The following is a 24,912-nucleotide window of genomic DNA, read 5'->3' as shown; positions in this document are numbered from 1 at the left end:
GGTTAGTTAAGCTGGGGTATTTTGGAAATATTCCAAGTTGGAAACTTACCGTAGGAATTAATGGGAATATATGGGGAGACTTTTGCAACCCCAGTGAAAACAGTGAGATGAATGATAAATATGTTAATCTTGCCAAGCAGCAGGGCATGAGATGGCAATATGGGCTAAATTAGACTTGACACCCATAAAATGCAGAGATACCCAGAGACAATGACACACTAGTTGACCTAAAAGGAAATGGAATACAATTCATACTCTACAGTGTAAAGATAGTATTTGTAAAGACAGTTTTAGAGAACACAGATAGCCTCTAAAACACATTTTATCATTCTAAGCAAATTTAAGTGTAGTGTGTTAATCCTTATAGCTAATGTAAAGGAGAACCACATTTAGTGCATTCATTTTTCCATTTATTGCCATTACAGTACATTCAAAATCTCAATCTGAAGTCTTTTCATATGCTACCAAATCTTTCAGTAGTCCTTACCTAACCTTTCAGTAGAAAACAAAAATAACTTTAGAGTACCCACCTAATATAAATCAGTACAATACAAGGCACTAACGTAAAAAAATAATGTAATTTAAAGAATGTGGGAGGAGAACCACGCTCCACCGTGAGGTCATGTGCAGTAGCAGACTTCTTGACAGGGTTTAGTAAATAGCTAGACAGGGCATTTCCTAATGAGGCTTCAGTCGGACTCAGATTCCTTCACTTCTGTAAAGATGTCACTTAAGAAGTATTCAGAGACATTTGTGGGCTCTTCATCGATCTCTTTCACATTGGCGCAGAGGAATTCACATTGAGCAGGTTCTGAAATACTGGAATATACCTACCGAAGAAACACGGTCATGGAAACATCAGATATGCTGACATGAAACCAACTGATCTCTAACAATAGGTAAAATTTTTTACCTTAGTGGGACTACTGGGAGAATATGTAGCGTTGATATCAGAGGCAGACGAATGACTGGAAATAGGGAGATCTAAAGGCATTTTCCTCTCTGTTTCGGTGTCGTCATTATTGTTCCTTTGGGACAAAGGATAGAAATTAAGAAAAAAAGAAAATACAAGTATCAAAATAAATTAGCATTAGTTTTTCATACAGCCATGTACAGCGAACCCGTACTTCGTCCGCCTGAAAGTTTCAAGAGTTATTGTCTTGTGTATTCTGAGCATATGACATTTTTGTGCTACAGAGTTTCTCCTATAACTATGTATTGGAGGGAGGCTGCAACAAAAGACATGCAGCACAGTTAGGTGTTGCATAACGACGTTTCGTCAACAGCAGCCTGCATATACAACAGCGGTCCCATAAGATTATAATGCAGCAACGCATTACTCACGTGCTTGTGATGATACTCGTGGGAATGGTTATATAAATGTACAGCACATACAATTATGTACCCAAGTACATAAGACTTGATGATAAACAACTGTCACTAGTTTATATATTTTCTATACTGTACTTTTCTATCATTATTTAGGCTATACCATATAGCCTAGGAGAGTAGTAGGCTATACCATCTATAAGCACACTTTATTATATGCGATCAATGGTGAAATCTACCTAACAAGGTATTTCTCAGAACGTATCCCTGTTAAGCGCCACATGACTGTGACAACAATACAACATGTAATGGTAAACACAATACAAAGAATGAGTACAAACACAATAGAGCAACAAAATACACTACAGTGATAGTGGCATGATGTAAGGGAAAAAATACATACTGAAATTTTAAGGCCTTCAAAAACAATGGTGTGATCAGGGGATTTGACTTAAGTATTTCCTCTTCACTTTTGAAAGTTGGACTAGACTGGTCTTCTGCAGTTTCTTTGTTTTTATTCTTCACTGAGAGGTCTGACAGGGACACAGTGTCCTGTGACATCTCAACCTTGGCAGAATCTGTGACTGCTTCCTCTGTGCTACTCTTGACACTTATAGGCTGGACGGTTTTGGGTGAGGATGGCAGTATATCCAGCTGCTCTGGCTCCTCATTAAGGGTGGCCTCTTCCTTCTTTGTAGCCTCAGGCACATTTCTTTTTGAGCTATGTTTTGCTAATGAGAAGAAAGGGGGGAAAAACCCCACAAAACTGGTGTTAGAAATACCTACATTTAAGTTTAACAGAAACATAATGGGTACAGAAAAATGGGCTTCACATCTAGTACTATAACACAACTGGTGGACAAACAGTAAGAGTCAATCAAGTATAACAAAAATAATAATAAAATCGTATTGAAGCAAAGTGCATCCACTTTTTAGAATAAATATGACAGTGTTTTTGAAATGCTAGCAGAAACAGCACTGGGAAGTCACCATCTCTCTGGTTTGTTGCAGCCATGCTCTTTTTGCATTTGATTGATGGTGCCTTTTTGCTTGCATCTCCTTCTAAATATGTGTCTAAGGGGACATGAAGCTTAGGTTCGGGGAGAAAAGTTAGACTACCCACATATCGTCTCCATCATCAAAAAATAGGAAAAATAATTACACAAGGACTGTGCAGCTTGTACAGGATACAAAATGACCTATTGTCCAAAATTTGGATAGAATTAAGGCTTCCATGTGTAGCAGCAGCAATCTGCTAATATACAGTATTAAAACACAAAGGTTTCATATAGAGCAAGTATTAGAGGCTTATATGTGTTAGAGCTGTCACAATTACTTGATTAAACTTATTAAAAAGCATCAATTAAGATTTTCCTTCTCAATTACTCTGCAATATGTCCGAAGGAACTATAGAGCCAAATAGAATTTATCTACAAAGTCTGTCAAATAAGCGGGCACTGCAGTTAGTAGTGCCGACAAATATCTTGTTTATGCTCAATATCATCTAGGTGGAATACAAAATATTTCCATAAGCAGAAGACAAATGTCTACGTGACCAGTTCTTGTTCGCTTTTCTTCTCTTTGCTCATAATTTCTCATGAATGCGCTGCATGGTCTATGACTGAATCAAACAGCAAGGAGAAGAATGATTATGATTCTCGTAGACCACACACACACAAAGCTCATGCAAAAGCGATAAAAACTTTAGAGATTATCTAGTAATTGGAAAAAACAATGTTGAAAAGAGGAACCAATATTAATATTGTAAACCTTTCTAAATGTTTCCTGTAACTGACCAAAATGTTTTAGCACAACTTATTAAGCAGACTATCCCAGTCCTTGTGATGTGATAACTGAACGTCCATGAAATGCCACAATGCACACTGTGCAGGTCTAGTACTGAGGGCAGCACATTGTCATAGTGGGAAGCACTGTCACTGCACACTGTCACCACACACTGTCGCTGCACACTGCCACCGCACACTGCCACTTTGTGTGTGTGGAGTTTGCATATTCACTGTTCCCCTGATTCTCAGGTTTCCTTCCACTGTTTAGACATGCAATTTAAATTAACCAGAGTGCCTAAACTGACCATACACTGTTCCAAATTATTATGCAAATGTCAGTTTGAAGAAAGATTTAACACAATTTCCCATTCAGTGTTGCATGGCATTCATCTGTGTTTGGAAATCTGACAATATACTTTTTAGCCCAATACAAACATTTCTTCGGAATGTTCTATGGATGCTCAACAGCTTTTTTGCTCCACTGCAAACCTCTGCAGAGAGTTTCTTGGAACTCCAGGGACACCTGCAGCTTCAAATACCTGTTTGCTGCTTAACAGAGGTTGTTTTAGAGCTGCCCATTTCCAAAGCATTCATTTGTCTGGCAGAAACTTTCCATAACTTGCCTTTATCTGACCAAATTTGTTTGTGCTCTGAATCACCCACAAATCTTTTAACAGTTCAATGATCTTTCATCAGTTTTTGGGAAATATCACTTGCTGCCATGGCTTTTTCCAGCAATTGCACTATTTCATGTTTCTCAGACTCAGAGATGTCTTTTCCCCCATACTATATGAAAACTGTTACTTGCTTAATAATTTGGAACACTCTCCTTAAGTAAATTTCCCTCTAATGAAGATTGCCCGATAAACTATAATTCACAAACCTCTCTGAGCTGGACACCAGTTTTCTAAAATGACATGAAGAATAAAAACAGGCAAAAACTTGGATTTACAAACAAAAAATTAAGTGTATATTTTCATGAAATACTACTGAAATTCCATTTGCATAATAATTTGGAACACAATGTATGTGTGATTGTGTACCCTGCAATGTTTCATTGGATCCTGCCTCGCACCAATTGCCACGTATTTATTATTTATATTAGCGATTACTCGATGAATCATCAGATTAAAATTGGTAGATTATCAAATATATCAATAATTGAGCAGTAAGGCTGCCAGGATTAGTTGACGTAGTCAATGAAGGCGATGCTGAAAATGCGTCTACATCAATATTTTACATCAACGAATTGTTTGTTTTTTAGAATTATTTCATTGAAATTACTACTATGATTTCTAAAACGATTCAGTTCATTATAACAAGTGTTTTCCTTTAATATTATTATTTAATTATGGGAGTAGTTCAAATTATCACAAAATAAAAAGGTGGTTTTACACTGTGCAAAGTTCATTGGCATACTACAGGGGCACTAGTGCTATGCACATAGACGCTATTCTGGACGATGGACTGCCAGAATAAGCAGAAGCACCCCAAGTGTTGTCTGTTCATGTTCATCAAATTACCATTAGTACGGAGAGCTTTTTAACATCTTTTGTCCTTGTTGCTGCTAAATACACTCATTATTAAAGCCATAAAGTTGTCTACCTGCTACCTAAGGAGGTGCTTGAGAATAAGTGCTTGAGGAAATGTTTAGGCTAAAATCTGGGCTTATTCTACATGGATTGACGGTGCCAGTACGTGTCTGTGCGCACTGGTCTTATTGGGTGTTTGGCCCAGTGTTCCCTGATTTACCAAAACAATAGTATGGGACGCTCTACTACTCGAGCACAAGGATACGGCGAATTTAAACAGATTACTAACTTCCGGGTGTCACAATACGCATCTCATTATTATTTTATGCATACTACTAATTTGCTTAATTGCTTTGTGGGCAAAAATAATATCCATATAAGTGCCCACAAAGCCTGTGTCCATTATGAAAAGCCCTGCAATTACAGTCTGTTGTTGTCCAAAAATTAAAGGGTCTGTTTGATTTCCTGGGAGAAAATAATAATTTGGATTAATCGACCAATCGATAAAAGAGTTGATAGATTAATCCATAGAAATTTTTTTGCGGCAGCCCTAATTGAAAGTGACAACCCTAATTTGTATATTAATATGTATTCCTCCACTAGCCTAATGCCTCTTTACATTTCCGGAACGTTCTTATGTTTTATATCTGGTTACCGAACAGTCTTAGTAAGGTCTTGCACCTTACTTGTACCTGGGCATACACTGGAAGCTCAGCCTAGCTGCATTTATGCCTAGTTGACTCCAAGATAGTACATGTGTCTGTAATGTGCTATTTGCCTCACCTATACGTTGCATTGCTAAATGTTAAATGTAATCTATCAGTCAGCCTATTTTTTCCTAAAACCTTCATCTTTTACTATAAACAAGTGATAAAATTGTGCATTTTAATTGTTATTTCATTCAACTCAATGTAACACCAACATACAATTTCTTACCAAAGTAGTCTTCAGGATCCTTAGTGTCCTTCTGCTGTGTAAAAATTGAGAAAACCATCAGCAATAGTAACCCACTGACAGTTTAAGGAGCCTTAACTTTGCTATACGAGGTACTTACTGTAACAGATGAGCTGGAAGTGTTAAGCACCTGATCAGAGACAAAATCCCTTTCCAGCGTTGAGTATTGTGTTGAGTACCTTTCAATGGGGGTAACATAATTAAGCAGGGGCCACACAAAATTTCCCGATTCAATATCTGCTTCAGATTCCTGAACTGAGCTTAAACTATGGGGAGTTTGGTGAAATGTGGAACCAACAAATAATAAGACCATTCCCCAAAATAGATGTTTACAGTGTATAAGACTACAAAACGTAATTGTATTATCATTTGAAAATCTCTGTATTTATACAAAGGGAACTCACCTCTGGGATGCAGGGAGCAGCATTTCAGACTGTTGTTCAGTACTTTCTGGAGGTGGGGGCACCTCACTCACTGGGACCAGTGTAAGGATAAATGTGGGCTCCTGCTCAGTAACATCTGTAGTCACAGCTGAATATAAGGTAGCAATGCTTCAGGCACACAGACAGTGCATGGAAAATATTACCTGGCATAGTCAATATAACCATTTATATCACCAAACGATACTCAGATCTGTCAGTACCAAATCAATTGTTTAGTGACAAAATACAAATAATTATAAAATGTACCTTCTGTAACCATTTCCACTGTGGTAATAACACCACAAGAGTCCCCTTTGGGAGGGAGATGTGTGACAACCTAAGAAATTAAGCATCATAAAATCAGTTTGGTACTGAATTTCTAGTGGGCGTTCTAAGGACACAATTCCCCATGTTAACACAATTTAAGTCGTCTTCACATAATAATGTCATTGATGTCATTGCCATTTTTCCTTAGGATGTTCATTCTAAGGAAAGACTTACAATGACTGAACATTTTGCTTAAAATCCAAGTGGCACAGAAAAAAAAGCCTTCAATTCCCACACTAAGAAGGGTGTCTGAATATTATCTTCATTGTTACCTCTGCCTTTACAGTGCTAGATATTGCTATCACTGGTTGCATGTCCTTCTCCATTACAGCTTCAGGGATTTTTTCTCTGATGGAGGGACTTCTCAATGGGTGATATGCCCTGCTGACATTTTCAAGTACTTCAGCAATATAAATTATGTGGGTTGTAATGGAAACAAATTACTAGGAAATGAAACATAACCATTTTACAGACATATATGTACAGGATCCATGTACAGGATAGGAAGTCCATGATAAGAATTAGAAAATAAGAATAAAACATTTCACACACCAGTTCATCCATCAAATAAGACTGCATACAATACCTGTTCTCTACAGATCTGAGAGCTTTCAAATCATGGATTAGTAAACATAATTCTATTCCTCCTGGGATTAGTTTTCCGTTTCTGTTAATAAACCCCATTTGTCCTGTGAGCCCCAAATGGATCGTCCATCTGCTTTCCCCGCCTGCACAGTGCCCCGCCCTTCTGATAGAAACCCTCAAGTCCATGACAGTAATGTGCTTAAAAGAGTTATCCATGGATTTCCATATTCAATAAAAATGTTGAGAGGGCAGTAATTAACCAAGTAAGTAAGAACAGATGCTGCTTCTTCAGGGTCTTACCTTGACATTTCATCCAGTGTCCAATTCTGACCACTTGAATCTTTTTCAGTGTTTTCTGGGAGGACATTCTGAATGTATTTAATGGCACTTTCATTGTGCACTGTGTCCATTTTAACACCATCTGGGGAACTACTGGCTGCAGACAAAACGGTTAAAATCTCCTAATTGCAAAGCTGGAGCTATGAAAATATAGAACAACTCCTGAAGACTGTAAAAACAAGAGCAGGTTGTATATGGCCAAACACATTACCAATCCTTATATCAAAAGAAGTTATTACCACTGTATTCTTTTTCCTGGCAACTCTTTTCAGCAGTAATGCTGGTCAGAGTACATGCTTCTCTAGGTCTGTGTTGGATTGTAGAGCTTGAGTCGAACAGATCTTCATGACTTAAACAGCCAGACCTAGTAAGGCAACCAACCAACACACTTACACAAGTTACTTAGATTCATTAAAAAAAGAGAGAGAACACTACTAACAGCCAATTACACCAGCATGGATTAGCAAACATAATTCTATTCCGCCTGGTATCAATAAAGTTAATCTTTTTCAAATGAACGACACACATACAACACTTTTTTCTGTCTCACTTGGATGTGTGCAATTTGACGACACAGGTACTCCCCACTTTATGAAAGTTTGTGCTATGCCACTTCACTTTTACAAAAGACCTACATTAGCACCCGTTTTCACTAACCAAGAGGAATTCAAAAGGCATCCTCACTTTTTCGGAAAAAAGAGAAAATAGCACTTAAAATTTGTTTATCAGCGAACCATTAATGGAAATACAGTCCTAATTTGGCAACGTAACGACATGGAGGAGTTGGTCCCTAAAAGAATGCGACGACATCAGGTAATATGGAACTTGTTCGGATTTTCTAAAACCGACATAGCACAAACAATAGTTACTGCAAAATCTGTAAGAGGTAAGGTTCGCATGTCAGCAACACCACAAACCTTTTTAATCACTTCACATGAACACCCATAAAAGAATGTAGAGTATCTTATTCGTTTAGGTTTTCTAACCAAATAGAGCTATACATTTTAACATAAAGGAAATAGTTTTGTTGTACTGTTCTGCAATGTGCACAATAATCTTAAAAACCAATATTATAAAGAATTGTGATAAGATTGTGGATCACGATCCTGCCTAAAATAAATCATGTATGATATTTTTGCCATATCACCCACCCCTGTCTTCAATTAGTATTTAATTCAATCAGCAAATAAGACTACCTACCTGTTCTCTACACATCTCACAGTATTCAAATCATGAAGATGTTCTTCAGTGGCATCCTTCACTAAAATGAATTTCAAAAGTGAAACAAATAAAACCTGAATCTTTGATAAATGTTAAATATTTCATGTTCTACAATTTCAATCCTTGATGATTTCATAACTCCTACCTTCCTTCATTCCTTCATTACTCTTTGCTGAAATGACAGATAGACCCCTGGAGACTCTGCTTAGATTGGGTTTAGGTTGTCGGCATCTCCTCCTACCCAAAGAACCAATTAGGGTCTTTTTAGGGCTGGTCTTTCCATCTGAAGAATCTCTAGTACTGAAATACAATAAATGGATATCATAGATGACTGTGTTTGGGTGATACAGGCAAGCAAATTTTTTCTTGACACATACAGTGCTATTATTTTGTATGTCAGCTTTGATTACTAGACAAGTGGGTGAATTAAATGCTTTCAAAACAACAACAATGAATTTACCAGATGCCCCCACCTATCAACCTGTATCTCTAGTCCCCAACACATTCTCCCAAGCAGTTTCTCTTCCCTTTGCTGTCATTAAGCTTCACTTTCGGTGCAGTTTCTCTCAAAGTGAAATAGTTCCCAGATTATCACCTATACGTACAATGTTCCTGAGAAGTTTGAAAAAGATCCATCAATACTTTTAGCTTTTATTTACTGTGTTCACAATGGGTGTCTGCAGAAGACACTTGATCTTCAATACAAATCAATAAGCTTTGATTAGATCAAGTGTCTTCTGTAGCAGCCCATTTTTTGTTTACTAACATCTACTGCTGCTGCTTCAGTTTTGGTGTGCTTTGTCTTTTTGTGAAGTGATAGTAAAATCCATCAAATACTTTCTGAGTTATTGTGTTAACAAGATAAGTATCCCAAAATCATATTTATTCTTTTTCTGGGGAATACAGTAATTAAATCAATAAGGGTCTTACCATGCTTCCTCATGTCCCAGGTTTTGATTGTCAAATTGTTTGTCTTTTTGGTTATCGGTGAATGAATTTTCCAAATCATCTCTCCCCTCAAACACAGGGGGCAAGGAAACTTTGGCAGCAGCATTTGTTACTGTTGAGAATAATATAATAAAATCCATAAAGGCTTAAATAGCTGCATATCCTTTTCATGATCTACAGAGATAGCAGCTACATAAGTATCTGAGTAAAGTATACAACGAAATTGACATTAAGCTACTACTAGGTTTAAAAAAAAAGAGAAAAAATGGGGAGGGGGTTTAAATTAATAAAATGGTTAAGACAATGGGAAAACATTTATGCAGAGTCACCCCACTTTGCTTTTTCACAAGGACCTTACTTGTTGGTGATACATCATTGCATTGAACCGCACAGCTTTGCTGGATCTGTGTCACTTGTGCCAAACTCAGAATCTGGTTCCTCCTCTCCAGAGAAGGGTTCATAATATCTCTACCCCTACAATGCATTACTGTGTTAAAGAGAGTTATCCATGGATTTCCATATTAAATCAAAATGTTGAAGGGCAGTACCTGACCCAATAAATAAGAACAGATGCTGCTTCTTCAGGGTCTTACCTTGACATTCCATCCAGTGTCCAATTCTGACTACTTGAATCTTTTTCACTGTTTTCTGGGGGGACATTCTGAATGTATTTAATGGCACTTTCATCGTTCACTGTGTCCATTTTAACACCATCTGGGGAACTACTGGCTGCAGACAAAACGGTTAAAATCTCCTAATTGCAAAGCTGGAGCTATGAAAATATAGAACAACTTCTGAAGACTGTAAAAACAAGAGCAGGTTGTATATGGCCAAACACATTACCAATCCTTATATTAAAAGAAGTTATTACCACTGTATTCTTTTTCCTGGCAACTCTTTTCAGCAGTAATGCTGGTCAGAGTACATGCTTCTCTAGGTCTGTGTTGGATTGTAGAGCTTGAGTCGAACAGATCTTCATGACTTAAACAGCCAGACCTAGTAAGGCAACCAACCAACATACTTACACAAGTTACTTAGACTCATTAAAAAAAAGAGAGAGAATACTACTAACAGCCAATTACCCCAGCATGGATTAGCAAACATTATTGATCCTGGGGGAATAGAATTAAGTCAATCTTAATCAAATGAATGATAGAAACCACATATCCGCATCAACTTTTTTTTCTGTTTCACTTGGAGGTGTGCAATTTGACAATACAGGTATTCCCCACTTTACGAAAGTTCGCTTTACACCACTTCACTTTCACAAAAGACCCACACTTGTTTTCACTAACCAAAAGAAATCCAAACAGCATCTTCACTTTTATGAAAAAAGAGAAAATAGCGTTTAGAATTTGTTTACCAGCGAGCCAATTATAGAAACACAGTCCCAATATGGCAATGTATGCTATTATTTTGTATACCAGCTTTGATTACTTCTTTAGCAGGTGAAGTAGATGCTGTCAGAACAACAATAATGAATTTACCAGATCCCCCCCCCCACTTATCAACCTGTATCTCTAGTCCCCAACACATTCTCCCAAGCAGTTTCTCTTCCCTTTGCTGTCATAAAGCTTCACTTTCGGTGCAGTTTCTCTCAAAATGAAATGGTTCCCAGATCATCACCTATACAACGTTCCTGGGAAGTTTGAAAAAGATCCATCAATACTTTTAGCTTTTATTTACTGTGTTCACAATGGGTGTCTGTAGAAGGTACTTGATTCAAATCAATAAGCTTTGATTTATAGATCAATTGTCTTCTGCCCATTTTTTCTTTACTAACATCTACTGCTGCTGCTTCAGTTTTGGTGTGCTTTGTCTTTTTGTGAAGTGGTAATAAAATCCATCAAATACTTTGAGTTATTGTGTTAACAAAATCATTATCCCAAAGTTATATTTATTCTCGCTCTGGGGAATACAATAATTAAGTAATTTAGGCTCTTACCATGCTTCCTCATGTTCCAGGATTTGATTGTCAAATTGTTTGTCTTTTTGGTTATCGGCGAATGAATTTTCCAAATCATCTCTCCCCTCAAACACAGGGGGCATGGAAACTTTAGCAGCAGCATTTGTTACTGTTGAAAAAAAGATATAAAAATCCATAAAATCTTAAAAAGCTGCATATCCTTTTCATGATCTACAGAGTTGTCAGCTGCAGAAGTATCAGAATAAAGTATATAAAGAGATCTAAATTAAGCTATTACTAGGTTAAACATATGAAAAATGAGAACAAGTAGGGTGGGGGTTGAAATGAATAAAAGGGTCAAGACAATGGGAAAATACATATACAGTCACCCCTCTTTGCTTTTACACTGGGACCTTACTTGTTAGTGATACATCATTGCTTTGAACCGCACTGCTTCGTTGGATCTGTGCCACCTGTGCCAAACCCGGAATCTGGTTTCTCTTCTCCAGAGAAGGGTCCATAATATCTGTACCCCTATAATACATTAATTGTCAGGGTCAGCACCCGTCTGTCCGAGTCTTTTGCGTCTTCTGCCCCATTTGGCCAGCAGGTGTCGCTGGCCATCCTGTCCTCCCCGTTGTCAGTCTTTAGTATTTCCTCAGCTCCCCTAACGGCAGCATAGCTCAGTGAGCTGAGGATGCGGCTACTGTCATGTCTTCAAACCCCGCGTCCTGTTTTTGTATTTTTGTATATTTTGTACCTTAGTGTGTCATTTGTATCAGTTTTGTAGTTCCTGTGTTTTGTAACTTGTATTCCATTGTAACTTCTGTTCCTTAAGTAATTAGTTTTACTTGTTGCCTGTTCTTGTGCCGACTCTTGGGTGTTTCCCAATTGCTCGTTGTTCTGTACCCTCCCTGACTGGCTAATTTTTATATGTTGACCCTTCGTGGTCCATTGTTTTGTAGTGTTCCCTGTGTTTTCAGTTTCTGTTAATAAACCCCATTCGTCCTGTGAGCCCCAAGTGGATCATCCATCTGCTTTCCCCGCCTGCACGATGCCCCACCCTTGTGATAGAAACCCTCAAGTCCATGACATGAATATATTAAAAAGAGTTATCCATGGATTTCCATGTTCAATAAAAATGTCAAAGGGCAGTAATTAACCCAGTAAATAAGAACAAATGCTGCTTCTTTAGGCTCCTACCTTGCCATTTCATCCTGTATCCCATTCTGCTCACTTGACTCTTTTTCACCGTTTTCTGTGGGGACATTCTGAATGTATTTAATGGCACTTTCATCGTTCACTGTGTCCACTTTAACACCATCTGGGGAACTACTGGCTGCAGACAAAATGGTTAAAATCTCTTTATTGCAAAGCTGGAACTACGAAAATCTAGAACAACTTCTGAAGACTGCAAAAACAAGAGCAGGTTATATATGGCCAAAAACATTATCAATCCTTATATCAAAAGAAATTATTACCACTGTATTCTTTTTCCTGGCAACTCTTTTTGGCAGGAATGCTAGTCAGAGTACATGCTTCTCTAGGTCTGTGTTTGACTGAAGAGCCTGAGCTGAACATATCTTCATGACCTTCAAACCTAGTAAGGCAACCGACCAAACACACACAACTTACATAGATTCATTAAAAAAAACACCCAATTACCCCATCATTATGGGTTTTAATGCTGTCAGATTGTGTCAAAATCATTAGTAATTATGTGATATTCTCCATACAAATGAATGCAATGAAGAATAATGGATAATTACCTATTGAGTTGGCAATCCATATTCTCCGGTTCCTCCAGAAAATCCTCTCCAGGCGTGATTATCTGGCCAGCCTTCTTAACCTCTTCCCTATTCAAAATGGCTGCTTCATTTTCAACCTATAGTATAAATGACACACATGAGCATGTGCATGTACTGTACACATACACATACATCATCCTGAAACATGCTGAAATTATGGTCTTCTCGTGGCATTTTCACACCTATACAGTACTTCAGGTGCGAATCAGCCATTCAAAGCCATCTTGCAAACTTGTAACATTTTCCCTTCATTCTGTTTGGACTTCTCTATGCGAGAAACCAATCAAAGCAACAATGCACTAGTACTAACCACATGAGAATGTTCATTCTGCTTACTGGTCATATTTGTCTGCAATGGGAGCAAGAAAGTAAATACATGAAGAAGGTCCTGTGTCCTGGGCTATGCAGTGGAACCTCACTATTTTATGTACTGTTGCCTCGGTTTTTTTAAAATTTCACAACTATTCAGGTGACAATTCAAATCCTCTCCTTCAGCCGCTGACTTAACATTTTTAAAACTTCAGTTTTTTTTTAGTTGTTTTTAGGCAACATAACTCACTGCTAGACCAAGTAAGCCTTTGGTTAATTTCTCCTAGTCTGCCTAGCTGCTGCTACTGGTTTGCGTGCTCTGCTGCATCCCAGAATGCAAAGCACAACTGGCTACAAGAGCCTTGTAGCTCAAACTCACAGAGTACACCTAAAAGTTGTGTCGGATTGAGGTCAGATCACATTCACACCACAAACAAACCACTCCAGTTTGTTTGGGAATGGACAGAGACCACCTCCTCTCAAGTGTCTCAGTATGATTCTTTTGGTCTGTACCCGAGTGCAGTTACTGTGCTCACACCTGCCCAAACGAATAGCAACAAGGGGGAAATCGAACCAGAACCCATTTTAACTGGACTAAAAAGTGCTGGTGTAAAAAAACCCTTAGTCTCCACAAGAGAAATGTACCCAAAACTTTGGGACACACAAGTCACAGAACATGCAGCATTTATATAGTGAAATCTCTCATAGATGATTGAAGGAAGTCTCCTTCTAGTACAAAATGGAGTCTCTACCGTAGACACACAGATACTGTTAACTCTGCTTTCATCTTCTGCGCTGCAAATCTCTCTGTTCTCTGGAGATCCAGGGATTCTCTTTCTCACTCTCTTGCCTATATTGGCAGTTGGATTCTGGCAGCACCGTCTGGAAGATGGGGATAACATGCCAGTAGCTCCATTGCTTCTGTCCCCTGATGCAGTGTGTTCCATTGTGCTAGACAAGGAAAAACAAGGTTTAAAAAAATATATGCTAACAACCCAACAGGATCATCACAATGTCATTTGTCAAACCTGCACATGAAAGGTTTTTACCTTTCAGGTTCCTCACTAGATGTTTGAGCATCACCAACTTTATCACAGTTTATTATTTCAACTAGAATATATAAAAAATATACATTAGAAATTGTATCCAACACCTAACATTCGCACATATTACAAAACTATGTAAATCATTTTAAAAGAAAAAAAATCCATACCTGAGGTCTTCATCTTCCTTTTTTTTCCATCCACTGGCTTTGCTGAAGAGGTGTCTAACACCTCTTCAGTGTTCCTACGCTTACCCGGTTTTTTATTGGGGAGCGTTTTGTTTCCAACTTTCAGAACATTAATAGAGTCCTCGTTCTTTTCTGTCATCTCCATATTACCTTCAGTCACTCTGCAGTCCGACTCCTCTTCCTCGATAGTAATATGACTCTCATCTTGCTGAGCATTTTCCATGACTGACACTCAGAAATCAGGCAGCAACACAATAATCATAAATGGACCAATACAAATACTTTTCAAATGATGGTTATATTTAAATGCAACTCCATTGTTATACAAATTGAGGCATAACTAAGACGTTTTAAAAACTTGTCATTAGTAGTTTACCTTCTATTTTAGTCTTCATTTTCTTTTTTTTTGGCTTAGACTCCTGGTTATTCACTTTTTTTGCTTTAGAGTCTCGCATATTGACATTTCTCTTTTTCTTTTCTGTGGTCAAGATTCTCCCCAACAGCATGCTAAAAAACTGTTCATCGTATGGACGTTTTTCACCTACAGTATAGGGAGAAACACCAAGAACTTAGGACAGAACTGATGTGGCTCCACAATTAAAATGCCATTATTGTTATTCAAGTAACTTACGGAAGGCTTTGTCAATTCTCCAAGCATTTATCCGCTCTTCTTTTCTGAATTTGTTCTGTGAGATGCATACATGCAGAAACAATTAGGAAAATGGTCTGAGAATTTTCTCACTTAAATGCACCACTAACAACACTGTCTTCACCATGTCATTCATCTTACGAATCTTGCTGATTATGCTACTGTATAATGAAAATCAAACCAAAATATCTTGGTTTCAAATGTCCAGTGTTTGATACTGTGTGCGACAGGAAGAAAAGGTCCCAGACAATCAGTCAGTAACGGTTACAGTTATAGTCCCTGAATACATTTTTTTTTTTTTGTGGGATGGATTTAAGCTTGGCGAAGTATCAATTTTTTAAATACCTTTTTTTACATGGGAAATGGCTTGATAATGTACTATATCGAATTTATTTATTTATTCATCCATTTATTTATTTTCTTACTTATTTTTTGTGAATGTACTGTAGACAATATGGTTTATCGAGAAATGGCAGGAGGAATGGATCGGGCAGTGCCAGAACTAGTAACGCAGTATAAGCATGAGCAGTGCCAGAAAATGCAACATGGTGGTTGCATGTTGGAAAATGCAGCACATGAACAGACCTGTGAAGTACAAATCAGGCAGGTGGTAAGGACTAGGCAGTAACACCCTCACAAATCCTCACCCACGCTATGTCAAAGAGGTCCAAGTGAAATGCAAAGAAATATACAGCGAGAAGACAAAGGAGTACTGCAAAGCAAAAAAAAGTGAAGTGAAAAGAACTATCACAAATACATATTAAAAAAAAGAAAAAGACTCAAAACATTTTGTTTGCAATATACTGTATATGTACCTTTGTTTACAATACACTGATGTGAATAAATAAAACCATAATTTATAACATCTGATCATCAAGAATACATAACTTAGTTTCTCTCTCTAGACTGTGGATGTCTTAAATAGAGAATCACCACAGATGTAACATCAATAATAATAAGTTACATTTATATAGCACCTTTCACAATCCAAAGGTTGCTTTACAGGAGAGAGAGAAAAAAGTCAAATAACATAACCTGCTAAACACAGCTATTAAATTTATAGAAAACTAAATACATATAAAATTTATAAAGGATTCAACAAGAACAGAACCATTCACTCCGTTTAAATATTCAATCCATATCCCTACCACTTCGATATCATTCTATTCTAGTTAATTCTGCAGAGCTGCTAAACCAGAGACTTGGATTTCCATTGTTTAAAAAGGAAGTGTACAACAGCTTTTAAAATTGAATATTTCAAACCACAGCCATTCCCAGCACTACTACATAAAGGCTTTGTGAAATTTATATTTTGAACATTATCAATCTGAGTGCTCCCCTGTTCATAAAACTACAATAAAAAAAAAATCACTCAAACAAGCAAAAACGGAGTACAGCCAAAGACAGATGGATATCAATTCCCACAAAGTACTGGTCCTCAGTCATAAGTAACCCACAAGACATAACAAAAACATATGTAACATGCGGACAACGTATGTCCTGAATCTTGCCTGTCAGAGTGATCGGATCACAAAACTCACAACTCAGATTACATTGCGGTTTTGAGTCATGGATTAGATCATGTTTCAGATCAGCAAAAAAAAAGGATAAATATATTACTTTGCCTTATTATTTTAAGAGCTTAAGAAACACTTTACGCAAGAAACTATTAACATGCCCAGTTCACACAAACACACAACTGCTTTGTCCATATCTTTTCACTTCAACTCTGTACCGTACAGAAGTCCATACAGGACATCCATCATTATCATTTTCTGTCTTACTTTTCTCATGATCAATTTGTTTTCTCAACGTTACAAATTAACAAAATTTATCCCGGGAAAACAAAAGTTATGACACATGCAAACAGCATTGGTCAAGAGGGAAGCAGATTCCACTAAAAACGCCATGGGTATTGAATCACTGTTTGTCTTGCTTTTTTAAATTGCATTCCCACTGGAAATCTGTAATGCCCCCCCCCCCCCCCCCCCCCACCCCGACGCCTCCCCAAATTCTACACATAAGGGGAGAATTCTCTGCCGTTGTGAGAAATGAATTTCAAGGCCTGAATAAATGTTCTCTATGGACTTCTGTAGCATAGAGATTTAGGGAATTACTTTAAAAAGTAATAGTGGCAGTAAAACTGTATTTCACACTATTGGGGGGGGGGGGGGGGTCCACACAGATCACGGATCAACTATGATCTATTTCACCACTGGAGTATTCATATTGTTTCTGGATTCTTGAGCGGGGCCCTTAACCACAAAAATTGTCCAGGGTGTCAGATAAATGGCTAACCCTGTGCTCTGACCCCAAGCGTTGCTCTCACCTACATATGCATCAGTTAGACTTATATAACAGCCAAACAGGATATGTCAAATTCCTATCGACTTGTACCAATGGCAGACAGAAAGATCTGTTTTACCAAAATAATACATGTACCCACTGTCTAGTATCAATATAATAAATGTTTATTTTCATGCTCTATTTTAGTCAGAGATCATGAGAAGAATGTTGAAGATTCTCTGCTTTAGCATATATAATTGGCCCATATTATTAAAAAAATTATAATTATAAAATAAAAACAAATAAATAACCATGCTTTTCAACTGGAAATACTATCCAAAAATGAACAACTCAGATTGTTGCCCGATAATTCAAACTCAGTAAAACTCTTACATTTTTTGAGGACACACATTCAATGCAGATTCTCTTCTTGTCGTTAGCACCTTACACGAATAAACCCATAATATACGCACTACTGTATCAGCTGTTTTGTTCATTTGTAAATGTCTTGAATGTTTACTTCCCTGTCATGTCATGCCTTATGTTCTATTATTGTTAGCAAGTAAAACTTTATTTATAAAGTACTTTTCACAAACAAAAATCACAAAGTGCGGTACAAGTCCAAAGTTGATAATAAGACGAGTAATATCGAGTAATATTCTCTGCAGTATTACTTTGCAAAGGAGTGCTGCAACTTCAGCCCAATCCAGCAGACGTTAAAATCCTTTTCACATTCAGTACTATTACACCCAAAATCATAGAAAGTTTGATTGCTGGAAATCTGTTGTACCTTGATTTCCTTCCGGGGACGATGAGGGAAGAGGCGGCCAATTATAGAAAAATCTGTACCCACCATACTGATAGCCAGAAAGAACATGTCAGTTTCTATTGGAAAGAGGAAATAGCTTGTGTAAGAAAGGACATTCAAAACAAACAATAGTCTCAAACTTTACGATTAATCATTTAAAGTATTTCTGATTTTAATAAATTTCAAGTCAAAGATCACAAAAAAAACCACAGTAACGAATCCCTCTCTGCTCTCTAACCTTTAATGGACCAGGGCTTCACGTGTCTGATCTTCCGAAAGCTAGAATATGTTGCTGTAGAACCACACTCAAAAAGAGGGTCATTCTCTTCCACTATAGCGGGGCCTGTAGTTTTTGAGACTTTCACAGTCAAGCTGAAATATACACAATTAACATGTATACAAAGTAGCTGAAGCAGGAAAACAAAAACGTGTATAATGACCCTCAAGCTCACTCTTCTGTCATTTTTAATTTGTCAAGCTGTGCCAAAATAAGAATTGTTTTTCCTTTACCCTAGGTTTCAGCCCTGTTCAACACCAGAAACTAACATGATGAGAGATGACCTATAACCAGTCAGTTTTGAAATCATGTTCTGTCACATACAAGTATTGTTATACAAGGTTCAATTTCATTTTTATACGATGTTTGTGCTATGGCATTGAAATTGGAATAAATACTGCCGAAGTCATCTTAAAGGAGCAGTTCACCCCAAAACTAAAAAATATACGTTTTAGAAGGGATGTAGTGTGGTCTATCCATGTAGGCTGTTCTGCTGAGAGTTGCCTAGTTTTGGAGATATTGGCCATAGAACTGTCTTCTCTTGATTATAATGGAACCAAATGACATTCTCTCTCAGGTGATTAAAGTGCAAAAAAATACATTGGAAAAATTCAACAGCAGTGTCACTTACTAGAAATTATGACCCAGTCACTCATGATAATCCACAGACTGTAGTGAGCAGTTTAATGTGGGAATCATTTTCTTCTATCTAACGTCACACACCAATCATATCACTCCACATACGATACAGGAACGAGCACCCTGGTGAGCCACAGTGACCCCAAATACCTGTCCTCATCAAGGATCAAGGAACCATCTTCTGCAACTTTCACCTTGGGGACTACGAGCTCATCGTCATTCTGAGATAAATCCTCATCACAATCGTCTTTCTCTTCTTCAGCCTCCTTCTGTGGTATTTCTTTTCTCCTTAAGGAAATGCCACAATGTTCCAAACAATAGATAACACAGGCTCACAAAGAAAAGTCTCAATAGTGACAGCAGTAAACAAATTTTTAGAACCAGCTAGTTCGTCCTTTTTTCAAACTCAAAAGTATAGCATGCAAGGCAATTTCAATACGATTTAACAGTACAAATTTGACCCCTTATGTGAGCTATTTTTATCATCACTAATTATTCAATTGACATTTTCTTTAAGATGCTTATTATGATATATCAGATTACATACTGATCAGAACAGCAGTGTATTTCCAGCATTAGCATTACACTGAAGTTGTAGTAGAGTGGGAGATACTTGATGAAAACTGGCACTCTGCAGCATAACCTGACATCCCAGTTCTTTTAGATCAAATAGCAAAATCTATAGCAACTGCCATTTACTGCCTAACAAGAGCAAGAAAGAAATCTGACAACTTATATTCTTCGCAAATTATTTCAGATTAAATCAGCATATTCAATCCATTCAAGGGTTCCACTATACACATCAAGTTGTGTAAAGATGTGGAATGATGTGATGGGGGGGGGGGTAGCCAAATACTCAGATGTTGGATGAAGGGAGATCTAACCTGCAGAAATTGATATAAAACTATTTCATATGTATATTGTTCAATTTATTAAACATTCATGGACTAAGGAATTACAATATATTGTTTACCTCAGATTTGTGGTTTTTACCAGGACTAATTCTCCAAAGGCATGTGACTAAGTACTGCTCTAAATGACAATAACATGACAATGGTTGGGGGAACATATATCATATCATAACCTGACATCAATTGACCAACAACCCATTGAAGCAGACCTGTGGATCTATTTTTACATGTCCATCCAATGATCAGGTCCTCGACGCACTTCTACCTCAGCACTCCTGTCTGGAATTCAACTGAACAAATCCATAGCTTTTTACCAACCATCTGCACTTTGTTACTTTATGCATGAGTTGCCCATAACATATGGAAGAACTGCCTTACACTGTACCTTTTTAGTTATTGGATCACTATTTTTTCCACTGTAAGCTGTTTACATGTACATTTCTAAAACAATGGACAATCAAAACCATATGCAGAGCCATACTTCAGTGGTGCAGTATGTACAGCATACTTATTTGTTACTGTCTTGTCTGTCTAACTTGCCAAGTTATGTGGAAAGTAATTTTTAAAGTCTCAAGCACAAATTTCATTGCATTGCATGCCTGCATACTCTGCATAAAATTTCACTTGACTTAAAATAATTTTTACATTCAAATCTATGAGGAACAGATTTTTGCCCATATTTTTTTTCTCTCCAAATAAGAAATATATCAAAAATGCACTGGGTCTATTGATTTCTGCATGTATTGTAGCTTTCATGGGAAAATTATATAAAAATGGCTCCTGCTCACATAGTGAAGTTCATATTTGGCCTTCCTGTTTTAGTATTTAAGACTTATGGAAGAAGGCCTGCTAATTTTTTCCTTTATTTGCAGTACTGAGTAGCAGCCTTACTCATTGCTGAGTAATCGTAGATTCTCCTTTCCTGTTTGTTCATCTTTCATACAGGACCTGTTGAATACAAATATAAAGCATCAACAACAAATTTGTGCAAAACCCTTGCCAAATTGGGTGGATAATTCAGCCTACTTCATTGGATTGCCGTCTGGCAGGTAGTAGATGAGATCTCTCATGGTCATCTTGCTGTGATCCAGAGGATTTATGTATTCCAGGTGTGGCTTGTGCTTTGTCTGTAGGAAAACCACCTCATTCATGAAAGTTGTGGAATCCATATGTAGGTAAGAATAGTTTTACTATTAATATAAACCATATCAACATTCTCAACACCAAAACTCACCCTTCCTTTCCTCAGTTCATCTTTCATTAGCTGTTTTAACATGCGTGACTTTATGATCCTCTCTTGATATGAGGACATGCTTGATGTTTCATGGACTACAGCGGATGTTGAGGGCTGGGACTCTGATTCTTTCCTCATAGAAACAGCCAGATCCTCTGGAGAAGGGACACACACACCAGCGAAAGAAAGTCCTAGATTCTTTGCTTTCCTGGGTCGCTTTCCTCGAACAGGGAGCTTCTGTTGTCCTCGAGACTGAAGGCCTTCATCCTCTGTTACTGTTTGGTCTTCAGGGACAGATACTGGAGCCACAGAACATGATGCCATTGTGACAGATTTTGAAACAGAAGACTCCAATGCTTTAGCAGATAAGGGTTTGGGAATCACTCTGGGTTGTGCAATGTTACACACATCAGATACACTTTCTCTCCTCTTTAATGAGGTGTCTGCAGGGATGCAGTCATCGAAGGTCACACAAGTTTGACCATTCTCACCCCTGTGTCAAAGACAAACATATTAACCTCAAATAATTTAATTTATATTCAACTGTTAGATGCATATAAAAATACAGCATAATGTGCAACAAGTTAGTCAAAATTAAGTTTTATTCCACCAATTTAAATTATTATGTACTTACAAATTACACAAAGCTTTTTCTGATAGTGTGTCATGGGTAGAGGTGAATTCTGAAGCTTCTGGGAACTTTATGGCAGAATCTTCTGGTGAAGGTTCATTATCTGTGACATTTGACACCATCTCTATGGTCTGGCTGGTTTCCCCAGCTGCCAGAGAATTAACTGTTGAAGCAAGTATACTTTGACCATCTTGGGAAGATGATGGTCCTCTACCCACAGGCCTCACATTTGGCCGCACACTGATTCTGGCCCTACGCATCATCCTGTCAAGGAGTTTAAAAAATATATCATTACAGGCAGTATAGTTGCAATCAGGGACAACAGACAGGCGAATTCTGATGGTTGTCGATTCCTGGTTGTAATTTTAACTTTCTGACAGGGCTGGTAAAAATTACTGCCCGTGACATCTGACACAATATGTAAGTCAAAAGAATGCAGGGCAAACATCACAATTTTGGCGTTTCATTTAATCAGAGCAAAAGTAAATGAAACAATCACGAATTAAATTAAGTAAAACATAAGACTGCAATATCAAGTTTCTAGCAACACGATTTGTAATTCGACAAGCTTCTAAAATACAGAACGACCCCTCAGATTTTCGTACAGACACGAATGCTGCGGCTTTCTAGCTGTACGTTGCATTACATTATTACTTCACGGACTGCAATTTTAATTTATACTTTTAACAACTTACAAACACCTTCCATAAACTGCTTATTGCCGTAATACCTGACTTAACTAGCAGAGTGACGGCAGCCAGTTAGTGTACTGCTCCACCATTCGTGATAACTTGATTTAATTATAGAAACAGTAGCCTTTCTATTGACAAGTAGATATATAAAGGCCTTAACGCTTTTAAGAGAACCGCAAATTAAATTTATCTGTATGTATCCAGAGGCAGCTAAATATGGTGAAGAACGTCTTGCAAGGTTTACATTTAAGTGAATTAACACGCCATAAGCTACATGATTTAAAATGGTATGGTACATTAAAATGCTTACTTCGAGGGAAATTATTGTCCGTACTAAGTTGGAACCTCATCAGGAGGGTATAGTTTTAGTTTACTTCACTAACACAAAGTTTAAAGCTTCGTCGACAAAATCTGACGGATTCTCACGGGGAGGGCACGTGGTGGCGAAGCACGTGGGGCTGAACGGATATGTAGAAAAACCACAACAGCATAGACGCTAAATATTTCGGCTGAATTGGGCTAAATTTTAAGTCAACGCGGAATGCCAGATGTCCCCACTAACACTTTTGTTAAAGCAGTGTAATTGAAATGAAAATACAGGATTTCTTTCCTGTTTGCAAATATACAACTATAACTATTTAGCCTTGTTCATTACTGCTCCGCCTGGGTCACATGTGTGTAGAGTTTGCATGTTCTCCCCATGTCGTCGTGCGGTTTCCTCCGGGTACTCCGGTTTCCGGATAATGGGACTTGCTAAATTGCCCGTGCATGGGTGAATGACTGGTGTATGAGTGTGCCCTGCGATGGGCTGGCCCCCCATCCTTGGTTGTTCCCTGCCTCGTGCCCATTGCTTCCGGGATAGGCTCCGGACCCCCCGCGACCCAGTAGGATAAGCGGTTTGGAAAATGGATGGATGGATGGAAATTGCCGGTAGGTGTGCATGTGTGACTGAATGGTGTGTGAGTGTGCCCTGCGATGGGCTGGCCCCCCATCCTTGGTTGTTCCCTGCCTCGTGCCCATTGCTTCCGGGATAGGCTCCGGACCCCATGCGACCCAGTTGGATAAGCGGTTTGGGAAATGGATGGATGGTGTCTAACCTGTAATATGGTGCTGCTTGATAAACGTAGCTCGAACGGGAGATTGTCTGACGTGATGTCACTCAACTCGGAATTTTAGAGTTCCAAGAGAAAAACGAACGCACCATTATCACTCCCGGACTGCGACGAGGAAATGGGCTAAGAATTACGAATGAAACAGAGAATATGCATGCACATAAAAAGTGGGTTAACACTAGCATAGGGACCAGCACTTTACTGCATATAAGTATGTGAGCAGAGCAATATTCAGAGCATTAGACGCAGTGACTTTTTCTCCCCACTTTTGGGAGAGAAAAAGTACGTCTTATGGTCTGAAAAATATGGTAATATGTGAGGATAAGCAACAGTTTAAATAAAAAACATGTCTTACTGTTATTTAGTGCTGTCCCAAACGATTATTCTTTAAACAATTAATCTGTCATGACCCGCTCGTCCATTCCTCCCGTGTGCCACGCCCCTTCATTTACCCCGTATGGATTCCCTATGTTCATCAGCTGTTTCATGTTTCTGTCATTAATTCAATGCATTTAGTCCGCGTTTCAGTTTGTTTCCCCAGTCCGGTCATTAACGTTGCTTGTGCTTTGCTGTCCTGTGTCTCCAAACAAACCCCGCATTCCCTGATTTTTTTTTTAAATTCCAGTTCCTGTTTCCCCGCTCCGTGTCTCCCCGAATCGTGACAAATCTAGTGATTATTTTTTTGGATTATTCGACTAATCTAGCAACAAATTTTTTAAATTGGTCTGATGATACATTTATTGATAAGCAATTATTTTCAAGTTAATCATTTAATACAACAATTCACTCTCTCCCCCACACACAAAAATCTGAAATTCTCATTAACATTTCCATCCATCCCAAAACGTCTTAAACATTAGAGCATTATTAACTAAAAAGGCAAATCTTAAGAGATTTAATAGGATTTCTATGTTAGGCTGAAGTTAATGATCACTGCAATAGTTTTTACTTAATTATTTCAGTACACCAATTTGA

General features: G+C 37.9%; 1 protein-coding gene across 14 annotated transcripts; it reads right to left on the bottom strand.

Annotated features, from left to right (window-relative positions):
- Positions 1 to 370: 370 nt before the first annotated feature.
- Positions 371 to 23,331, bottom strand: LOC125728088 (transcription factor TFIIIB component B'' homolog). 14 transcript variants are annotated; one of them, XM_049005196.1, is made up of 34 exons: positions 23,136 to 23,330; positions 22,137 to 22,397; positions 21,503 to 21,995; positions 21,295 to 21,395; positions 21,160 to 21,216; positions 19,508 to 19,645; positions 18,680 to 18,813; positions 18,424 to 18,518; positions 15,330 to 15,384; positions 15,075 to 15,239; positions 14,681 to 14,929; positions 14,517 to 14,577; positions 14,220 to 14,418; positions 13,120 to 13,235; positions 12,832 to 12,950; positions 12,554 to 12,689; positions 11,769 to 11,884; positions 11,390 to 11,519; positions 10,316 to 10,440; positions 10,038 to 10,173; positions 9,803 to 9,918; positions 9,427 to 9,556; positions 8,642 to 8,796; positions 8,476 to 8,536; positions 7,518 to 7,639; positions 7,237 to 7,372; positions 6,624 to 6,735; positions 6,292 to 6,361; positions 6,007 to 6,133; positions 5,703 to 5,781; positions 5,585 to 5,618; positions 1,733 to 2,060; positions 914 to 1,028; positions 371 to 830 (listed from the first exon to the last, which is right to left on the bottom strand). In XM_049005196.1, the coding sequence occupies exons 2-34, from the start codon at positions 22,394 to 22,396 to the stop codon at positions 690 to 692; spliced, it is 4,611 nt and encodes a 1,536-aa protein (XP_048861153.1). In that variant the 5' UTR covers position 22,397; positions 23,136 to 23,330; the 3' UTR covers positions 371 to 689. The 14 variants fall into 14 exon arrangements, with proteins under 14 accessions (XP_048861153.1, XP_048861148.1, XP_048861170.1 ...); XM_049005191.1 differs by having other exon boundaries at positions 7,515 to 7,639; positions 10,319 to 10,440; XM_049005185.1 differs by having other exon boundaries at positions 372 to 830; positions 7,515 to 7,639; positions 19,508 to 19,642; positions 23,136 to 23,329.
- Positions 23,332 to 24,912: the final 1,581 nt, after the last annotated feature.

Source organism: Brienomyrus brachyistius, chromosome 2, assembly GCF_023856365.1.
Source record: "Brienomyrus brachyistius isolate T26 chromosome 2, BBRACH_0.4, whole genome shotgun sequence".
Lineage (NCBI taxonomy): Eukaryota > Metazoa > Chordata > Actinopteri > Osteoglossiformes > Mormyridae > Brienomyrus > Brienomyrus brachyistius.
The sequence above is the reverse complement of the archived record's forward strand: the minus strand, read 5'-3'. Positions and strand labels throughout refer to the sequence as shown.

Excerpts from the sequence above, each read along its gene's own strand:
- LOC125728088 (XM_049005166.1), bottom strand. The coding sequence starts at position 22,396 with ATGATGCGTAGGGCCAGAATCAGTGTGCGGCCAAATGTGAGGCCTGTG. Across the intron at positions 14,930-15,074 it reads AATGAAGACTAAAATAGAAG|TGTCAGTCATGGAAAATGCT; the intron begins GTAAACTACTAA and ends CTGATTTCTGAG. Across the intron at positions 10,441-11,389 it reads CTGGAACATGAGGAAGCATG|GTCTGGCTGTTTAAGTCATG; the intron begins GTAAGAGCCTAA and ends TTGCCTTACTAG.